This window comes from Haemorhous mexicanus, chromosome 7, assembly GCF_027477595.1.
Source record: "Haemorhous mexicanus isolate bHaeMex1 chromosome 7, bHaeMex1.pri, whole genome shotgun sequence".
Classification (NCBI taxonomy): Eukaryota; Metazoa; Chordata; class Aves; order Passeriformes; family Fringillidae; genus Haemorhous; species Haemorhous mexicanus.
Window position 1 is genome coordinate 38,502,279 of NC_082347.1, and position 20,359 is coordinate 38,522,637.

The following is a 20,359-nucleotide window of genomic DNA, read 5'->3' on the forward strand; positions in this document are numbered from 1 at the left end:
GTGTTGTTTGAGTTATCTGTGTTTCTCTCTATACAAGTCTATTTTAATTGGCAATCAAGTTATTTTTCTATAAGCTGAATCTGTTTTCCATGTGACAATAAGTGATTTCCCCATCCTTATCTCAAGCCATGAACTTCTTCACCTTTTTTTCTTCTCCTGCCCTGTTGAGGAGGGGGAATGAGAGAGGGGCTGGGTGGGTGTCTTGCAGCCAGCCAAAGGCAACCCACCACACTTCCTTTTTATCTGAGGAACTGAGATGCTGGGCTCCCCAGAGAATGCCAGCCCTGGAGTGGGATGGCCATGCAGTGGTGATTGCCACTGGGATCTGTGTGGACCAGTCACCCTGAGCACGGGGTTGTCTCACACCTTCTCTTTTTGTGTTCAAATAGTGCCAATTTTCATTGATTTGTGAGTGGTTTTAGTCTGGTTGTACTTTTCTTTCATCTTTCCATGCCTGCAACAGCTGCCCCACTGTGTTTACCAAGCCACAGCCCTCACCTCCTCCAGTCCTTCCAAAAGACCATTTCCCACCTGCCTTGCAAAGCCATGAGAATAAAAGTCTCCCCGTGTTTACAGAGTACACAAACTGTTTGCAAGTCTAACAAACTAATCCTCTCATTTCTCCCCCCATCCTCACAATGGAGCTTGTGCCTCCTTCCTCCTTTTAATCTCTGGCTCTCCTGTGCTGTGTGAGGCTGAGTTTGGCCATGGGCTGTCTAGGGCTGTTGCATTGCATGGTTCAAGAGGCACAAGAAACCTGTTCTTGAGTTTATGATAAATAATTTGTTTGCCAATCAGTAATAAATCCAAAACTAACAGCAGGAACAACCAGGATGTAAATTTTTTATCTACTAGAAGCTTGTGCACGTTCTCTCTAGAAAAGAAAAGGCAGAATTCTGAGTTACACAATACTATGACCCTGAGACTTTTTAAAGATTGATTTAATTTTGAATATAACCCTGTTTTGAATTGAGGTTTGGACCAGGGGCTCTTACAGGCTAAGCAGCTCTGTGATTCTGAGGTTTTGATAATGTTCAAACATTGCCAAATCTGCTGAGCAAATGTGGGTTCCTTGATGAGCACTTGGATCCACTGAAACTTCATCATGACCTGAGATACTTTATCTCTGTAAAAATCCATTTTGAGTTCCATTGGATGCCCTTGTTTTTCTATTACCTTAAATCTGTTGTAAATCTCAGGGGGACAACTGTGTCAAGAGTTCTGCCAAGCCCTTAAGAGCTTCAGAAATAGAGAATTTGGGATGAATTTTCACTTGTTTTCTATATTTTCCCCTATCCCCAGACTTAGAGCCCTTGTTCTCTGGGAAGGTTTTGTGCAGTTTAACAATGATTAGTGTAAGACCACTGAAGTTTGGCTTTACTTTTGACACTTTGGGTTTGTGTCAAAAGTAAAAAAAATTACTTTTGATGAACTTGCAGAGCTTAAACATCCTGACTCCTGCTGCTCTGGTGAGGAAAGAGCACACTGAGGGATGAACAGGGGGAACAGAAAAAGAGGTATGTACTCACTTTTACTGCATGTTTTTGTGACATCTACTGGGACAGGGGGCAAGGGGTTGTTTCCCACTGTAGTCCCACCCTTCCACGTGTTCAGTCACAAAAAGAAAAGCACATTTTGCAGCACCTAAAAAGCAGCTTTGGCTCAGACACAGCTCAAGTGAAGGGACACGTTACAGAAGTGAGAGAACTCCACAGCCAAGGAGGGATGGGATGGAAAAACAGCAGCTACTGCAGCCACTTCTGATCTCTGCTTTCCCTGGAGCAGGTGTTCTCCTGCTGTAGAACCAGGAAGCTGTAAATATTGGTTTACAAATCAAACATGTGGCAATGGAAGTTGGGGAAGTGAGAGCAGAGGGGAGTGTGGTATGGAGCTACAGAAAGGAGAGATTGGGCTGCTGAGCTGCACCCTCCGGGCACTCTGCCTATAAATTCTGGTGTCCTCCTGCTCCAGGAGCTCCAAGGAGATGGCTGCCACCAGGATCTTGGCCTGGGTACTGATGGTAATTCCTCACATTCAGGTGGATGCAGGTAAAGAGCCTCACTTCCAACCACCTTTGTAGCTTTATTTCACCTTGGGCTAACGTTGGGATTTAATGGTAAAAGAGGATTTGCCAGCATGGCTCAGCTCTTTTGAAAACCATGAGCAGGTCAAACCTATGAGCTGAGGAAATCAATGTTATCAAAACTGTTTAATGAATCTAATTTTTTCCCATCATTTTTCATAAAGAGCCTAGTAATGGTAATTAAAATGAATATACTGCAAAGCCAATTATAACATTTTCCTATCCTTTCTACTGGGATAATGGATTTAAAGACTAATAAGTATTTTCTGGACTAAAAGCATGTTTATTTTAAAGAGGGCGAGGTGTACAAACTGTGGGGTTTGTATTTGATTAGATTATAATGGAAATTACTGTAATTTTTGTTAGTCTCATTTCCCAGAGGCTAATTCCTGTTAGGAGTGTAATTTAATTTGGTTGCAGAGTCAATGATCTGCCCAGCCACTTCCACCCCTTTGGGGACCAATACAAATATTGGTGGGTCTGGTGGGAGGGGGGATATTTCAAACAGGGTGAAATAGGCTTTTTGTATTCCAAAACCACTTTCCCCCTTTCCAGGTGAGAACTCCCTGACTGGGCTGGGTGCCACCCTGGTGCTGGCAGAGACAAAACCTTTCTTTTTCAGCAGCTGCTGCTGTGTCCTCCATGCAGGGATGGAAAAACACCAAAAAGTGTTGCCACAGCGGCTGTCTTTCCACCCCTTCCTCTTTCAGGTGTAAAAAGCCATCCAGCCCCACAGGTCTGTGAATATCCAAGTGGTGTGCAGGCTTCCCCCTGGATTATGGGGGGTTCATTCTGCTCCCTGTCCCTGTCTTCAGCTCAGGGGCTGGGGGGCCTGAGAACACTGGTCCCACTCAAGGCACTCTCGGGGCCACTTGCAGGTTCTGGTGGGCTCACAAAGAGTGTTGATAAAGAAAACACTGCTGAGATTGACTAAAATAGGCAGAAATCTCCTGGATCTCAAGTTTGTTGGCTGCAAATTGCTTGAGACTGAAACAGGGCTTGAGGAAGTTTCATGTTAAATTTGCCTTGTTGACCCTCACATATGCTATCTTACTTTTTTCTTCTCTAGTAACAATAAGACCCAGAACAACTATTGAGCCCACGACTTGTAAGTAGAATTTATCAAATTGTTCCTTTATATAATAGTGATAGATTTATGGTTTTGTCACTGTATTTGTGGTTGGGAAGAAATTATTATGATTAAAAAGCTCAGATTTTTTTTAGGGTGGGGATGAGGATGTCTATGAAGAGTAAATTGTCTGGGATGGAGGGAGTTTGGGGATGGCTTTGCCCTCCAGCAACCAGCCCCCTTGCTAGAATGAAAAAGATCTTCTGTCACTTGTGCCCTTCAGTGGGATCTTGCCTCACTAGAGGAAGGGTAGAAAGCCCTCGTAACTCCCAAAGAATTTGTCCTAATTCTCTTGCTCTCTGTGTGTTTTTTTCTCTGCTTGTTCCCCTCCACAGTTCCAATCATAGCTGATGGTGAGTCTGTCTGCCATGGTTCTTGTCACAGCCCTGGGCACAGGGATGCGACGTGCCTGCCCCAGCTGCCCCAACCTCTCCATCCCACAGTGTGGGAGCTGAGAAGGGGCTTCCAGCCCTGGGCTGTGCTGCAGGTGGATGCAGCCATGCCCAGAGAGGCTGTGGGATGTCGTTCCCTGGAGCCAGAGCACCACTGGCCTGACCAAGGGGTTTGTGTCTCTCAAAGAGATCTATCTGAGGCTGGGCGATGGCCCCAACGGGTGTGCAGGCAATGTGGAGATCTACTTCTTTGGAGGCTGGGAGAAGGTGTGTGGCTACCTGTGGGACATGCAGGACGCCCAGGTGGTGTGCAGGCAGCTGGGCTGTGGCTTCCCTCTGACAATCATGTACCCCTTCCCTCCGAGCAACTCGTACTCCTCCTACATTTTTACTGAGGTGAACTGCACGGGCAATGAGAACCTCCTGTGGCACTGCCCCTACAAATACCAGCACACTGTCTGTCACCGTGGACCTGCTTCTGTCGTGTGCTCAGGTGGGTGTCTGTGTTTTGGTGCCATTTTCCTGAAGAGAATCTGTCTGGATTGAGGTGGGGTGAAGGCTGCCCAGCCCTTGCTCCGTGCTCAGCAGGGCAGCAGCAGGTTGTGGGTCCATGTGCCTGATGCAGAGGGGGGTGATTCAGAGGGAGCATCAATCTCGTGTTTGCAGACTGTAGCTGGGAAATCTGGAGTTTGGGCATCACTCCTGCACAGAGCAGGGTGTGAGGAGAGGGATGGTTTTTAGTCAGGCCATCCTCCCTGTGGGTCCCTCCATAACTTTCCATGAAATTAAATACGTGGTCCAAGGGGAGCCAAGCAGTTCTAGTGCCTCACATCCTCTGATTTCTCCTTCCAGACTCAGGAATAACAGTGACTCCAGCAACAGGTAACCACAGATTTCTGTTCATATATGGGTTTTCCATAGGGTTTTCTTTCTCTGGGATGCTCTGTGTAGGCTGCACTTACAGACTCTGGCTAATGCCCCTATCATTCAGGGAGATGTGGGATTGCTTGGGATCATTTGGGACTGAGCAACCACTTCTTCTGTGGGAGGTGTTTGGCACTGGTCTTCGTGGTGCTGCAGTGGGGATGCCCTTGGGCAAGGGCTGGTGCAGTTGGCACTGCAGCCATCTCAGTCCTGCCACGCTGCAGGGCTGACTGTGGGCTTTGGCTTTCACTGGGGTTCAACGGGGTTCCATTGGAGAGGGGGGACTCCCAGCAGGATGATCCCCTCAGGAAAAGCACTGCTTGCTCACCTGCTGCTCTCTCCCTGCAGCACCAGCTGTCTCCAGACTGAGGTCTGCCAGGCCGTGGACTACAACAGGTATGTCCAGAGGAACTGTGGGGTTGGTCTAGCTTCTGCCTTCCATTATGCATCACAGAACCACAGGATGATGAGGTAGGAAGGGATCTCTGGAGTACATCCGGTCCTATCCCTGGCTAAAAGCAGGATCAGCCAGAGCTGGCTTCTCAAGACCAAATCCAGGTGGCTCTTGGCTATTTGCCACCTCTGTGGGCAACCTGTGTCTGTGCTCAGTCACCCTTGCAGAGAAAAAGTGTCTCCTGATGTTCAGAGGAAATCCCCCGTGTTTCAGTTTGTGTCCATGGTCTCTTGTGGGGCACCACTGGAAAGAGCCTGGCTTCTGGAGAGGATTGACTCCCAGCAGGTTGTGGTTGACTCCCAGCAGGTTGTGGTTGACTCCCAGCAGGTTGTATCTCTTGGAAAAAAGCTGGGAGTGAACCCTGCTGATCTCTCCCTGCAGCACCGGGTGCCTCCAGCTCAACCTCCCCTCTGTCACTGACCACATTTAGGTCCAGAGGAGTTGAGGCATGTGATTATCTCCTTCCCCAGGTGTCCCACTGGACAGCCAACCCCATGGGCCTGGGTTACTGTATGAGCTGGGCTGGGGGGATGCAGGGGTGGTGTTTTGGGGTGCCTGGCAGGGAGGGTCTCTGTGGGGCTGGGGCAGAGCCTCTTGTCATGGCCATGCCCTTCTCTGATGGATTCTGGCAGTGGGATAAGATCTCTCTGCCCTTGCCCGGGCTCTGCTCTTTTCCTCAGGGAACTTCTCCTGTGGTGGCTTACTTCAGGGATTGTCTGGCACCCTGCAGAGCCCGGGATACCCCAACTCCTACCCCGACAACTCCTACTGCGTGTGGCACATCCGGCTGCGGGACCCGGCCCGCAGGATCCAGCTCCAGTTTACAGATGTGGAGTGAGTCCAGCCAGGCTCTGGGGTGGCATTGTCCCCACCGTGGGACCTTGGCAGCCTCTGCCCCAGCACTGGGGAGAGGTGGGAATGGGGCTGCTGGGCCCTGCAGCAGTGCTCAGATGGATCCTCCTCTTATAGTAGAAACAGGCAATCCCCCAGCCAGGGAAAAATGCTCTGACTCCATGATTCAGAATGCTGAACAAATTGCTTTACTAAAACTATACTATATTGCCCTAATACTTTTTAGTAACTATATTAAAGAGATACTATACGAAAGAAAAACCTGTGACTGTCTGAGACAGCCAGGACACAGCTTTGAGTGACTGGCTAATCACTCAAAACAATTTTCACCCGTGTCCAAAAACCAAGTCACTTTTGGTAAAAAATCTCCATAACACATTCCGCATGTGCAATAGAGATAAGAATTGTTTTTTCTTCCTCTCTGAGGTTCCCACTGCCTTCCCCAGGAAAAATCCTTGGGGATTTTGTGCCTGCTGATGTCGCTATAGAGCGCGACACGGCGCAAAGCACCAAGACTCCATCAAAAGGGTGTCCAAGAGAGATTTATTATAGCAACATGGTGCTTTTATAGTTTTTCAAGATATTTACATTCGCTTAACAGACACATTCACTGCCCATTGGTCATAAGAAAGAAACAAAGTTTTCAATAGGTGAGCAAGGAGCCACGTCATTCTGTGAGCCAGTTAAAGTCCGTATCTTTTAACTTTCTCTCTTTCATTACGTTGTCATGGTGACTCTTGGGATCTCTAGCTGGTCACAGTGACCCCCAGATGTATTAGAAAGTCTCTTTTCCCAGCCCAGCGGTCGAAGGAGTCAGAGCTCTTCATTTCTTGGTCTCAAGGTTGTTTATTGCATCTTATCTATAAAATTCTTTCTCTGGCCTGCTGAGGTCTGCTCAGCAAGACAGTCCAAGGCACTCTGCCTGCCCCTGGGGTGGTGTTATCTTGTCATACTAAAAACTACATGTACATTATTTACAATTACTTTCCAATACCCATCACCTATGTTAGACAGTGAGCTTCTACTCTAAACCAATCTAAAAGTGCCAACATCACAGCAGAAGATGGAGGCCAAGAAGAAGGAGAAAGTCTGGACACGCCCAGATTCTTCCATCTTGTCTCCTGAACCCCTAAAAACCCCAAAAATCTATTTTTTAGCCTGTGATAAATTCACTGTAATTCTATTTAAACTTTTGTGGCTCGTAATTCTTCATATAAGGTTGGTAATTGTTTTTTCCAAGGGCTAAATCAAAGGCACAGGGGTCTTGGGCTCTGTGCCAAGGTCTCTGAGCCCCCTGGGCAGGGGCTCGAGTCCTCCAGGGCAGCCAGAGGAATTTCCTGGCTTCTGACAGGTGACAACATTGGTGTCTTCCTTGAGAGAGATATGGGGCTTTCTTTATCTTCAGGAAGCCTTTGCTGGCTCACAAGAGCAGCACAAAATGCCTTTCCTACATGCTGCTCTCTGTAAGGAGAGCTGAGGCCACATCTCCTCCCTGCAGGCTGGAGGGCAGCAGCTGCTCCTTCGATGCCATCGAGGTGTTTGATGGAGGCTCCCTCCAGAGCTGGCTCCTGGGCCGTGTTTGCAGGAACGACCACCGTGTCTTCAACTCCTCCGGCAGCCAGCTCACCGTCCTGTTCCGCAGCGACGGCAGCGTCACCAGGAGGGGCTTCCACGCCTACTACTCCTCATTTCTTGCCTTCAGTTCCACCCTGGGTAAGACTGGAGCTGTCCTTTACTCCTCACCAGGACAGGAGCTCAAGCTCAATCACAAAGAGCTTCTGGCGGGTCTCAACACCTTGTGGGTGTCCCACTTAGAGGTATCCTGGCTCAAGGGCGTTTTTCAGGAGAGGATGGCCATGAAGCTGCTGCCAGACACTGTTTCTTTGCCTGGTGGGACTCTCTCCACCTCCCCCAGTGCTGCCACTGAGTTATCATCAATTTTCCTGCTCTGTGCTGTAGGCAGAGGTGTTGATCAGGATCAGCCTTGGCACACTCATTGCTGCAGAGGCCAAAGGCTGCTTGTTGTTTTTCCAAAATATAGGGTGCTGATGTGTTCAGCCACAGTGCAGAGAACTCTTTTTGGCAGCTGAGGCTGGCTGCTGCTCTGTCAGCAGTGCCAGGCTCCCTCTGAATGGCAGCAGTCTGCTTGACCATCCCCTCCTCCCAGTTTGGTGTCACCAGCAAACATGCTGAGGGTCCACTCTGTCCCACCCTGCTGACCTCTGACAAAGGAGATCAAGGACCTGCTGATGGGAGCTGTTGCATGTGCAGAACACCAGCTGCACCCTGGGCTGGTGGGTGGAGGGGGAGGGCTTGGAGCCACACAGGGACCTGCCGTGTGTCCAGGTAGTGGTTGTGGGTCTGGCGTTGCAGTGTCCCTTCAGGAGCTCTTCTGGGAGGGGTGACCTCCCAGAAGAAGAGGGCTGTTTCTCTTAGGCAAAATGCAGAGTGTGTTTTATGTTTTTTATCACCTGCTGCTCTCTCCCTACAGCTCCTGATACTTCTACTCTGTCACCAACCCCAGGTAGGTTTGGAGGACTTGGGTAAGTTTATGAATTGGATATTTATCACCTTTTTTCTTTTGAAACAAAATTATTTTATTTTTTTTCCTCCTGCCTTTGGTCATTAGCAATTGTAATAGGGGGTTCCCCTTTCAAGGAACAGCTGATCTCCACAATTCCAGCCTCACAACTGTACAGTGCTGTGGAAAATATTTGTGTCCTGCTAGTGCAGGCACTGCAGATCAGCATTATAAAATCTCCTAACCTGCATGCAGATGTATTTGAACCTAATGGAGAGGCTACTGCAGCTGATAGAAGTCACTATCTCTATGTTTATACATAAACTTCACACAGACGTACACCAAACGCAACCCTAAAGGTGCATACATATCTTTTTCTTCTTGTATTTTTCTCTGCAGAAGATTATTCTTGTGGTGGCTTGCTCTCCTCTTCATCTGGTACCTTGCAGAGCCCATTTTACCCCAGAAATTATCCAAACAATGCCAACTGTGTGTGGGAAATACAAGTACAAAGCAATTTCCGTGTCACACTTACATTTACAGATATTCAGTAAGTAAGAATTTATTACTTGGGAAGATGAGCATATGGGACTGACAGCTTGGACTTACTAAGCAAAAACCTACTTGATTTCAAGGATCTTTATCAAAGCTTTTACTACATCTGGAGAGGGAAAATGTGTTCATTTTTTGCTTATTTAGTCAAAAACGTGGCTGGTATCTACTGAGACAGAAATTGGAGGCTGTAGTTTCTGCTCCAAAGATTTGACAGTCATATCAATCAAGTGTATTCTTCTGCTATAAAGAGCTGATCTGACTAAAATCCCAAACCAACAAGCAAACAAAAACCAAAGAACATAAAAACGGAGCATAAAACTAAACAGCTACATTGCTTCCCAGGATGGAAGGTGGCAGATGCCTCTCTGACTACGTGGAAATCTACGACGGGCCCCTGCACACCTCTCCTGTCCTTGGGAAGATTTGTTCTGGTTATTACCCCACGTACACATCGTCCTCCAACCTGCTGAGCGTCCGCTTCCACAGCGACTCCCGACACACGTACAGAGGGTTTCAGGCCAACTATCACTCCACTCCAGCTGATGACAGCACCAGTAAGTTCATCTGTAAAGCAGAAACCTGCTTTTCAATTATTTTCTAGTTGGCTGGTTGTTAATCTTGTTAGTGTTTTAAATTAGATTTTTAAAATTTAAGTCAGATCTGTAGCATTTTCGAGGAGATTCAATCCAATCAAGTTTGGATTCTGAACTCCTTCTGCCATATCAGCTGCTTGTGCAAAAGATAGTGTTTATTTAATCCACTACTTACAACCTTTTTTGGTCACTTCACTGAGCTTGTAAGGTATTTTCTTTGCCATCCCCTAGCACTGCTGTGTTTGCCAGACTACATGCACGTGGTTGTGAGCAGATACTTCCTTCAGTCCCACGGCTACTCTGCTTGGAACCTCACCCTGAATGACCCCTTTTGCACACCCAACATCACATCAAATTCTGTGTCATTCGACATTCCATACACTCGCTGTGGCACTGTCAGAGAGGTAGGACTGAACATTTCAACAAAGTGGGCAAAACCAGGAGAATATAAAAAGTAGAACAGCAGAATTTGCTTCGAAAACCAGCACAAATTGAAAGCTACATGGGACCTGCAGGGACTGGAAGTGTCCTGGTGATTATGGGTTGTCTCCCTCTCTGCTGAAGGATAAGGTTTATTTGCACTTGTATTTCCTGCCTCTGCTAGCAGAGCATTCCCTTACAGCCTGTTATCCATCTCCAAAGGAATAAGCTGTGGAAGGATAAAAATACTTGGCATTTTCAAGGTCCCAGGCTGAGTGTGATAGCTGCAAAGGTTTCAAAGCTTTCACTAAACATGACTAATGATGTTGTAGCCAGATTTCAGCTTAAAAAATGTGCTGGACCTGAACCTTCACATACTTAATGTACATGTTGTACTTAATTCTGTAATGTCTGCATTTATTGTGTGTAGTTTCCTAGGCCAAAATTGTGGGCACTGAATATCACATGAAGATTACAGATTCTTATCTTGAGAACAGAAATTACTAGATTCAGACTTTTCCATGCCAGGCTTTCTGGGAAGTAACGTTTTTACAGAGCACATTGCTGTAAGGATACAGCAAAGTTCAGAATGTATAGCGGGGTACCTGAATATATGAATTAATTTTATATTTTATGTGCCAAACAGGGAAACAATGACACAATCAGCTATTCCAACACTATTAGAGCGTCCTCTTCTGGTACATTAATCACAAGAAATAGAAATCTTCTCTTGCATGTCAACTGCAAGATGCTCCAGAACACGTGGGCAAAAACGATGTACGTCGCGGACGACAACTTTGAAGTCAACGAAACTCAGTATGAGAGATACGATGTAAACCTCACATTTTATGACTCCTCAAGCTTCTCAAGGCCTGTGTATGAATCACCCTACCATGTTGGCATCAACCAGAATTTGTTCCTGGAAGCTTCCCTGCACAGCTCTGACCCATCGCTGGAGTTATTTCTGGACACTTGTGTGGCATCTCCCACTCGCCACAATTTTACAACAAAGTCCTATCCTATAATCCAGAATGGGTGAGTTCTTATGAATTACAATTACAGATAAAACTGCCTGCAAACTCCTGTATCTCTTTTTAATTTTTATTTTTTAAGTTAATGGAATAGTGGTAATATAGCACATGACAATGACAACTTCCAATTAATTAATGGACAAGAGCATTCAGGGTTTACTGGGAAAAGGGTCATGGGTTGAACCAAAATATAACACACACACCACAGCTTAAAATAACAAGTAGACTAAATGGCTATGACCAGTTCATGATTAATTATTATTATTATTTTATTTTATTTTATTTTATTTTATTTTTATTATTAAGGTAATAGTGAAATACCTCAGGTAAGGTTAATTTACCTTCACAGAATCATACAAACACCAGGTATCAGACACACGACAGGCTGAAGAAAGGCAATGTGTTTGAATTCTTTCAAAAAAAGGCATTTTCGTTTTCTGACTTGCTGCTTTCTGAACTGTTTTCATTATGCTTAAAAATCACTTCTCATGTTGTGTGTTTTATTGCCTGTAAATGACTGACTGCAGTGTGTATTCATGAGAGGGGTTTTTCTGTTTCTTTCTAGGTGTGCCAAAGATCCCACCTATGCTACGTATTACTCACCCCTCAGACACACCCTCCGGTTCAAATTCAATGCCTTCCAGTTCATTCAGAGCAATCCAGAGGTTTACCTGCAGTGTGAGCTGGTGGTGTGCAGGGCCTATGACTATTCCTCCAGATGCCACCAAGGCTGTCTCCAAAGGTCCAAAAGAGAGGCAAGCTCTGACCTAGAAAGTGTGATTGTTGTTGCTGGTCCAATACAGCTCTGGCAACCTGGTTCTGAGATGATGGATGGACTTGGGTCTGAGTAAAACTGTCTCCTTTGACAGATATCATCTTTAAATGCCAATTGAATTCTGGAAGAAACCATGCTGCTAGGTTGCCAGAAGCTCTAGAATAAATATTAGCAATGTGCTTACTGACTCGTGCCTGTTAATCCCACTTCACATCAGCCATCCCCATATAACAAAAATGCTACCTCAGCAGTTCTATGGGGAGTGAAATTCGTGATCTTTAAGCTTTTTGTTCACTGTTTGCTTTCTTAATGCTAAAACTGGAATGTTGAAATTGCAGTTTAGGTTCTATAAACAAGTTCTATTAATATACATATATCTGTGTCTGGATGTATTAGAGTGCAAGAAATCTGTTAATCTAGAATAATATTTTCCAGCATTTTTCAATGTTTGGGACATAACACAATGAGGGATAAAGCATGTCCAGGTCTTTTAATCTCTCCCAGAGCTGAATTCATTTGTCATTCAGGAAAACATGAATTCAGCTGCTGTTCCATCTGATGTTTCCTGTGCATAATTTAATTTTTGCTTTCAACCTCTGGCACTTCATAGAATCACAGAATATGGAAGGGACCCACAGGATCATCCAGTGCAGCTCCTGTCCCTGCACAGATACCCCAACAACCCCACCCTGGCAGTGCTGTCCAAACTCCTGGAGCTCTGGCAGCCTCTGGGCTGTGCCCATTCCCTGGGGAGCCTGGGCAGTGCCAGCACCTCTGGGGAGGAACCTTTCCCTAAATCCAAACTAAACCCCCCTGACAACACTTCAGGCCATGCCCTTGAGCCCTGTCACTGGCCACCAGAGTTGGTGCTGTCCCTCTCTTCCCCTCAGGAGGAAGCTGCAGACCATGATGAGGGCTCCCCTCAGTCACTGCTCTCACTCTGGATGGGTTTCTCTTGAAGCAGAAAATGAAGAAAGTGATTCCATACCAGACTATGCAAACATTGCTAAACACCTGGTCACGTTGTCTGAGTAGTTCAGTGGATTGAGCAATTTCCTTGGGCTGAGTAATTTCATTGATGATTCAAGATTAAAACCTGGCTTTCCTTGGTGGAGGCTCACTTCATGAAAAGAGATGGGCTTGACCTAACTCAACATTGAAGGAAGCCAAAAGACCAGGGAAAGTTTAACCCTCAGGTTGGTTGCCACCCTGCAATATTAGGCTCTCTTATTTAATCACAGCACATGAACCATAAAATCCCTCTTCTCAAGATAGATATCTTGGTTCTGTCAGTGAAAAATACAGCCAGATCTGCTGTGAGATCAGCACAACACCCTCTGCCTGTAACACCTAATCCTGAGTGCCATCGTGTGGCATGTACAGGGGAGCCAGCTCTGCTGTGGCACCTCAAATCCTGGATTGTTTTGGGTCCCTCACTGCAAAATGTCATTGAGGTGCTGGAGTGTGTCCAGAGAAGGGCAAGGAGCTGGGGAAGGGTCTGGACCACTTAAGGAGTGGGAGGTGGAAATGTGTTCAAAACTTCCCAAGGGAAAAAAGCTCAGATCAGACTTCAATGCCTTTCACTTGTTGTGTGCCACTGTGATGAAGTAATTGCACCACAGCCAGAGGAAAATTTTCAGGAAGACTCCTGAAGGGGAAGAGGGCTGGGAGATAACATGGACTGAGGATTGAACTGGATGGAAGTTTAGTGACACACAAGGGTTTGATATTTGTGACTGAAGCCAGTGGAGTAGCTAATGGTTTCTGATGACCTTCTGTTATCATGCAACCACAACCTACAAAATTGCAGCAAAAACACACACAACTCTATCATTTCCTCCTCTATTAAATACTGGTGAATGAATAGAAAAAATATCAATGTCCCCAAAGAGGTTTTTGCACTGTCATATTTGCATTAAGGCCTGAAGTTCTCTTCATCATTCCTTGGCTATGTATAATAAGTCTCCAGCTCTAAATAAAATCTTAAGTTTAGGGCAAATGGTGTAGTCATGAAAGTGCTCTTAGTAAATGCAAATGATGATAATTAATAAATTACATCTACTCTCATATTTCCTTTTTTTTAACCACGCTTCCCTGAAGTGCTCCACTAAATCTTATTTGAAAAGGCTTGTACTAGCATTTATTTCTCTTTCAAGGCTGCTGGTCACTTCAGTAAAAGCCCACATAATTATTATTCTTAGCTCAAGTTCTTGGTTCAAAATGACCAATCTTGCTACACTGTAGGGTGGCAGCTACAAAGAGAACAATGGAATAAGTCAATGGCTGTTGTCTCTTTCTTTTTGAAGGGATGAGTCACCCATCCTTAGGAAGGACAGAGTAGATTCATTGTGTTGTTGTACTCACAAGGACCAGGGAACACCAAAGCCAGAGCTGCAGCGCAGTGAAATCCTCAAGAAAAGCATGTAGGTCAGGGATGAGGATAGGATAGCAAGAGATGAGATGTATGAAATTCTAACCTGCAAACCCAATGCAGAATCTTTTTAAAGTACTTTGAACATTTCTATGGATCTGATCTGTTCTGGGACCATATTTGTTGAGCTTGAAGTCAGTCTAATATATCTGAATATCAATGAAAGCCATAAAATTATTTTCTATATCCTCTCATTTTAAGATGTCTCCACCACCTTTTCCCCTTTTGTTCTTTCCATTGTATTTAGAAAAATAGACCAATTCAAAATTCATCTTCTCTAACCAAGAGATGTTTGCTGAAGTAGCTGGCTTAGGAAAGCAAGTCTTGCCAGCTCATTCCAACAGGCTGTGAGCCCTTGGGCAGCCAGAGCCTGCCCATGAATTATGGTGCAGCCAAATTCTGGGCTCTGTTCTTAACACAAATTCTTGGTTATTTATTTTTATAACAGCAAACACAGCGTGGAGCCCACCAGGGAGACCTCATCTCTGACTTTGAATGGTAAAGAGCAAAACCTGCTGCTTGGCATGGCATGGCCATGCCCTTGTTGTGCCAGGCTGTGCACTGTGCAGGAGGGTGTGGCACAGGTCTCTGGCTTGGTTTTGGGGAGTTTTCCAGTGTGGGGTTGAGGTATGTTTGCCCTCAATATGCACCATCATTGTGAAATTTAGAAATTGAGAGCCTGACTCAAGCAGAGTAGTTCAGCAAATATCTTCAGGATGGATTTCAAGAAGTGTGTTGGAGGCCTGATCATGCAGAGGTTAAAGCAAACACTCAACTGCCCCAGTGGTTTACAAAGAATTTGGGAGACTAGTCATAGTAGAAAAGTTATGCACATAACTTATTTAAACATTTGCTAATTCAAATATTTTATTTTAAAGGTTTCTCTTGACCCACAGTTAAATGTCAACGCATATTTGCCATCATGCAATATTTAATACAGTAATATATGTGTAAAACTGGTTTCATTTACTGTGGCAAAATTAGCTAACTTCTCTTCCCTGTCTATGAATTGTTACAGAATGCCTTGTAAAGTGGGGGGAAGGTGAGATGTATTCACAGTTGTCATTGCCCACTCATTCAGTAAATACTGCTGCCTCAGATGTAGAGCATCCCTCACACCATGAAAAGCACACTGGCAGAAATCATCTGCCCAGTTAGGTGGGAAAAAAGGAAAATGTGAAAGGAAATGGCACATACTACACTTTGTTTTCTATCTTGCTAGCTGTGTGATTCAGAGAAAATAAAACATGCAGCTCAGAAAACTAGACTGTGTTGCACTGAGTACTGGACTGCAGATACAAATTTATTTTGTTCATTGGTAATTTTTCTTTGGTGTAGATTTTAAATATTAAAGCAGCACATTCCTAAGATAAACTGCTTGATGCTTTTAGATATTTGGTTAGTGCAAGGAAGAATGCAAAAAGTATTACTAAGTTTAAAGATTTGTAACAGATACAAACAAAAATCTAGTTCTACTTTAAATCACAAATCAAGACACACATTTTTAATACAAAAGGTATAAATTACTGGGGCCTTGATTAGAAAAAATAAAAAAACAGTCATCCTGCCTTTTTCATTGTAGCTCTTTGGGGTTTTTTCTGGTTTTTAAGCTTTCAAAGAAAAAATTCCTAGAAGAGACAAAGCATGGAGCAGCACATGTAGATATCTGCTGTCCAGGGAATTTGTGGGAAGACTTTGCACAAGCTGGGTTGAGTGGGGAAATTATCAAAACCACTCTTGGCTAGAAATGTGGACTTACATGTTTGGGAATCACGACCTTTGGTGCAGTTGGCTTCTTCAGGATAAAGAATATTATGTAAATTTGATGTGGTTTTACTTTCCCTTAGGAAAGTAAACCACAGGTGTTTCTCTGCACATAAATAGACTTGAAACACAATTACTGTGAGACAAGGCACCACAGTCTTATTGCAAAAAGAAATTCTTACTGTATTAACTTTTGAATGTCCTTAAACATTATACATATAGAAATTTAGAACAAGTTTTCTTTTAACCCACTAACATTTCAAGTAAATACAGTTTATTATTTTTAAAGCAGCTTAATTTAGATTTTTTTTTTTTTTTTTTTTTGCTTCTGTGTTTAAGCAGAAGGAACATTACATTAAGATGTTTTCTTTTTATTTTGATAGTTTCTGGGAGGTATATAGGATGAACAGAAATCTGTGACAAAGATGTAATATTGTGGCAGAGGAATTAGTTTCAAATACGTTTTCAAAGCTCATGGGCCATTAAAAGGCTTCAGAAATATGTAATTCTTGTCAAGTTGTGAGAACAAAGCATGAAATAATGAGGCAGGCTAAAGGCAGACATAGAAACACATTCTTGAAAAGGTGAACAGGTAAAAGCACTTAGACAAAATAGTGTATATAAGGTCAGTATTATCTTTCTGGAGAAGGACTTTGAAGTTTATGAGTTTGTATCAGCTTTAAAGTATCATAAAAGTTGAGCAAGAGATTATAAACAGATTGATGATGGGAAGTAATTACTGTAGGACTGCTAAATGACTGATTCATTTTCTGTTTCTTGCCTTGAAAATATCTTTCACACAGACAGAAATGCATATTATTTTCCTCTATACTTCCCTTAGGTTTAAATGTCCACCACAAAGCCCCCAGCAGCAGCACAACACCTCTGGTAGATTCCCTCTTTGAGCACCAGTGGCTTTTCCTGCATTTAGGCATTTTTGCACGAGAAGTTCTGACTTCCTTGTGTCAGTCCCTTTGGCAACTGGCAACATCCTTTCCTTCCTGCTGGACCTGCTGGCCTAAAGGCAAGGCCAGGGCAAGAAGGTGAACAGATGAACACTGCAGAGAGCTGGAAGTCTTGGAGCCAAGTTGCTTTCTGTGTTCACACCTCCTCTTCCAGGAGCCACTTGCCCCAGACTCCCCCAGTCAGGTGTTTTTTCTCTCAGTAAAGCTCAGAAAGGAAACTGGCTTTAAATGAACACTGCAGCTAAAAACACATCAAAGAACTAAGGGTGTAAAAAGGGGGTGGAGGTCAAGAGGCAGGTTTGAGGATCAGGTGTAACACAGCAGGGAAGAATTCAGCTGCAAGGTCACTCAGGCAGGAGCAGATATGGCCCAACAAGGAGCATCCACCAAGATTATTCTCACACTCTATCCCAGAATCCCTTCAAATACAGGAAATTCTGGCTGTTGGGGACATTCATGCACTATGTGACAAAAATGCACATGTCAGGTCTCAAGGGAAGTGCAGGTCTGTTCTTACAGGGGTTTTGAGCCTGTGAGACCCAGGACACCACCCAAATGTCAGACACAGGCATGGGTGGTGTACAGATTGATTTCACCTGCATTTGGCTTTTCATAAAACATCTGATATTTATTTCTGCATCTTTCTTAGACTTAAAACTGAACATTTTTCCTTTTGTGGGTACAAAGCAAAGGAGACTAAAAGTAAAAGTCTGAGTGCTGGGTGCTCCCCTGGTGGGCTATGGCCCATCTGGTGCAACACAAAATGAATAGGGACAGATATGGGAACTGAAATCCTGCAGAGCATTCCTGGGCAGATACAGAGAGATTGATTTTGTTCAAGCTTCCTCTTGCAAGAAGCATATGACAGAAAACCAGCCCATGGATCTATAGCACAAAGTGTTATTGTAAGTCTTATTCCTTTGTTAAACTGAAAGAAAATGATTGAGCAATGAACAGAGCAGAGCTTTCTGTGGTGTTAAACAGCTCTAAGAGCCACTAAAAATGACAACTGTGATTGAAAAATTCAACAGTTTGAAACTTCATCTTTGATTGAAATTGCATAGAAAACATTTGGGTTTTAATCCAACTACAACAATATAATTTAATAAATATTTGCTCCAGCAAAAAACTGACCTCTGAAAAAACATGTTATGCATTAATTGAGCCTTATATTCTTAGACAAATGTCTTAAAGTTTCCTGTGTCTCAAGGCTTTTGATCACAGTAAAACAAATTTGATCCTGTGTATTTTTTCTCACTAATCAGTGGTCAAGAGCCAAGGCAAAAGTTTCATTTATTCCTGATGTGAATATATATATACAGATATAGATATATAGATATATAGATATAGACAGATATAGATATATAGATATATATATAGATATATGTATATATACACACACACACACACAGAGATATATATATATACACACAGATATATATAGACACATATATGTTCTGCTAGCAGGAATGCAGTCTCATAACTCATGTTTTTTGTGGACTTTTATATTACTTTTTTTTCACAAAACTTCCTGCTGCTCTAATCTCAGTGTGTGCAATAGGTAACACAGATAATCTGAGGCATGTTTTGTAGATTGCATTGGAATTTTAGCCTCTACATATCAAAGGTGCCTGTAATTAAGGCATAGGTCCTCATATAAGTTAAAAACACTTACTGGAAGTGACAGTAATGCACCTGGAACTGGTGAGACCCAGGAAGTAGCCTGACATGTTCATGTGTTCATGAACTTTGCTAGCAGATTTAATTATTGTGGATACATTTAACAGTTAGTCCTTCTCTGTTGCTGAAACTCCTTGGTATCATCTATACATTTTCTGTTCACAGCATCTCAAAGCAGCTATGGCTGGACAATCTAGAGACCCTCAAGTCCATCCCCTTGCTCAAAGCAGGGTCAAAGAAATCAAGCTGCTCAGGACTGTCCAGTTGGTGTGAATATCTTGAAGAATTGAGGAATCTATAAAATTGCTGGGCACCCTATTCCACTGCTTGTCCAGTCTCACAGTGGAATTCTCTCATGTTGAGTTTATTGTAGTTCAGTTCATGCCCATTGCTTCCCAGCCTGCCACCAGGCACCACTGAGACAGGTCTGGCTCTTTTTTCAAGAATCTTAAAGCAGGATTGACCTCATGAGCCCTTTCCAATGACAGTGTGTGATCACTCCACTGAGCACATGATATTGTTTTTGCTCTTGTCAGGCAGTCAGGAGCAGTAGAGCTGTGAATAGCAATGTTCAGGCTTCCATTTCTTTATTAACATGTGAGTACAATTGATTGTATTTACCATTGTCCTCCAGTTTGTTTGCTCTTCTCAGTAATAGCTTTAACAGCTTCTGATTCTGTTTCTGGACTCTGGCCTTTTGTCTTTCTTTCCTCAATTTGAGCACTGTGAACCTTTACAGGAAGAGCACTCTTTATTCCCCTTGTTCTAGACCCAAGCTGTGCTTTTCTACACCAGGAGGGTTGGAACACACCAGCAAGAATATTGAGTTTTGTCCAACTACTGCATTTTGGCTGTAACTGGTCTGGTAGCCAAAATAAACAGAGAGATACAGCCTGGGTGGGGTGTAATGAAAAGAAAATTAGACCAACAACTGGCCTGTTTCTAGCTGAGCTCTATTTCTCCTCAACTGGTGAGCAGAAAGAGTAGAAATGCAATAAAATGACCCCAGCAGACAGGACTTGTCGTGCCCCCAAGTCATCCTAAACTCCATTAAGACTTCACACAGACCAGCCAAGGAAACCAGTTCAACAGGACTTTTGATTTCAGTTCATCCTTCTTTTCTGTTTTATAAACTTTGTGATTGAAGGGATTGAAGGGAGTCCTGCTGGCAGATGCATCTGAGCACCCCAGGTGTAGATTGAGGGAAGACCCTGGTAAAGCAGAGCAAGCTCAACAGAGGCCTGCAGGTGAGGTCCACTTAGGGTGTGTTACAAAAAATGCCATGAATTTACTTTTTATTCCTGACTTAATCCCATTTATGATGTGGGGGTTTTTTGTGGACAAACAGCAGGGAAACAAACCTACAGTTTCAAATGGAGAACTAAAATATAATCATTTATGAGACCAGCACTCTCTGCTGATGAATTTATCAGAAAATCTGCTGTGAATTTGCTGCTTCATCCTGCAATACCTTACAGTCTGCATAATCTAGCAATTACCTATTAAGAATAAATAAATAAAAAAAATTGGGATGGTTGAGGAAAAGAAACACATATATTCACCAGTCTGGATCCAAAGGTAACTCTGGGCCAGCACAATCAGTTGAAGATATTGCATAATAAAGGTCTGGGCTGGCATAGAGTTTCTTTTCTTCCTAGTAACACAAATTATCTAGGAAATGGAAACTTTATCACTCCTATGTAATACTTCTGTAATGAACAGTTAAGCATAAAAAATATTGCATAATAAATCAGACACAGCATGGGCCAGGCTGACCTTGGGACCCCCAG

At 43.7% G+C, this 20,359-nt stretch overlaps 1 protein-coding gene across 2 annotated transcripts; it reads left to right on the forward strand.

The window, feature by feature from the left end:
* The first annotated feature begins 1,892 nt into the window (after positions 1–1,892).
* LOC132330146 (deleted in malignant brain tumors 1 protein-like) lies at positions 1,893–11,908 on the forward strand. Of its 2 annotated transcripts, XM_059852158.1 has the most exons (14): positions 1,894–2,048; positions 3,153–3,191; positions 3,548–3,565; positions 3,792–4,097; positions 4,457–4,486; positions 4,877–4,924; positions 5,663–5,816; positions 7,333–7,547; positions 8,326–8,358; positions 8,755–8,905; positions 9,253–9,464; positions 9,735–9,907; positions 10,570–10,958; positions 11,520–11,908. In XM_059852158.1, exons 1-14 carry the CDS (start codon positions 1,985–1,987, stop codon positions 11,803–11,805), a joined length of 2,118 nt encoding a protein of 705 aa, XP_059708141.1. In that variant the 5' UTR covers positions 1,894–1,984; the 3' UTR covers positions 11,806–11,908. The 2 variants fall into 2 exon arrangements, with proteins under 2 accessions (XP_059708142.1, XP_059708141.1); XM_059852159.1 differs by lacking the exons at positions 9,735–9,907; positions 11,520–11,908 and having other exon boundaries at positions 1,893–2,048; positions 10,570–10,806.
* Positions 11,909–20,359: the final 8,451 nt, after the last annotated feature.

What these genes read in the sequence shown, in the direction of transcription:
- LOC132330146 (XM_059852158.1), top strand. Translation starts at nt 1,985, where the DNA reads ATGGCTGCCACCAGGATCTTGGCCTGGGTACTGATGGTAATTCCTCAC. An exon ending in TCACATTCAGGTGGATGCAG is followed by an intron (nt 2,049 to 3,152) that starts GTAAAGAGCCTC and finishes TTTCTTCTCTAG; the next exon opens with TAACAATAAGACCCAGAACA. An exon ending in TCCAGCTGATGACAGCACCA is followed by an intron (nt 9,465 to 9,734) that starts GTAAGTTCATCT and finishes GCCATCCCCTAG; the next exon opens with CACTGCTGTGTTTGCCAGAC.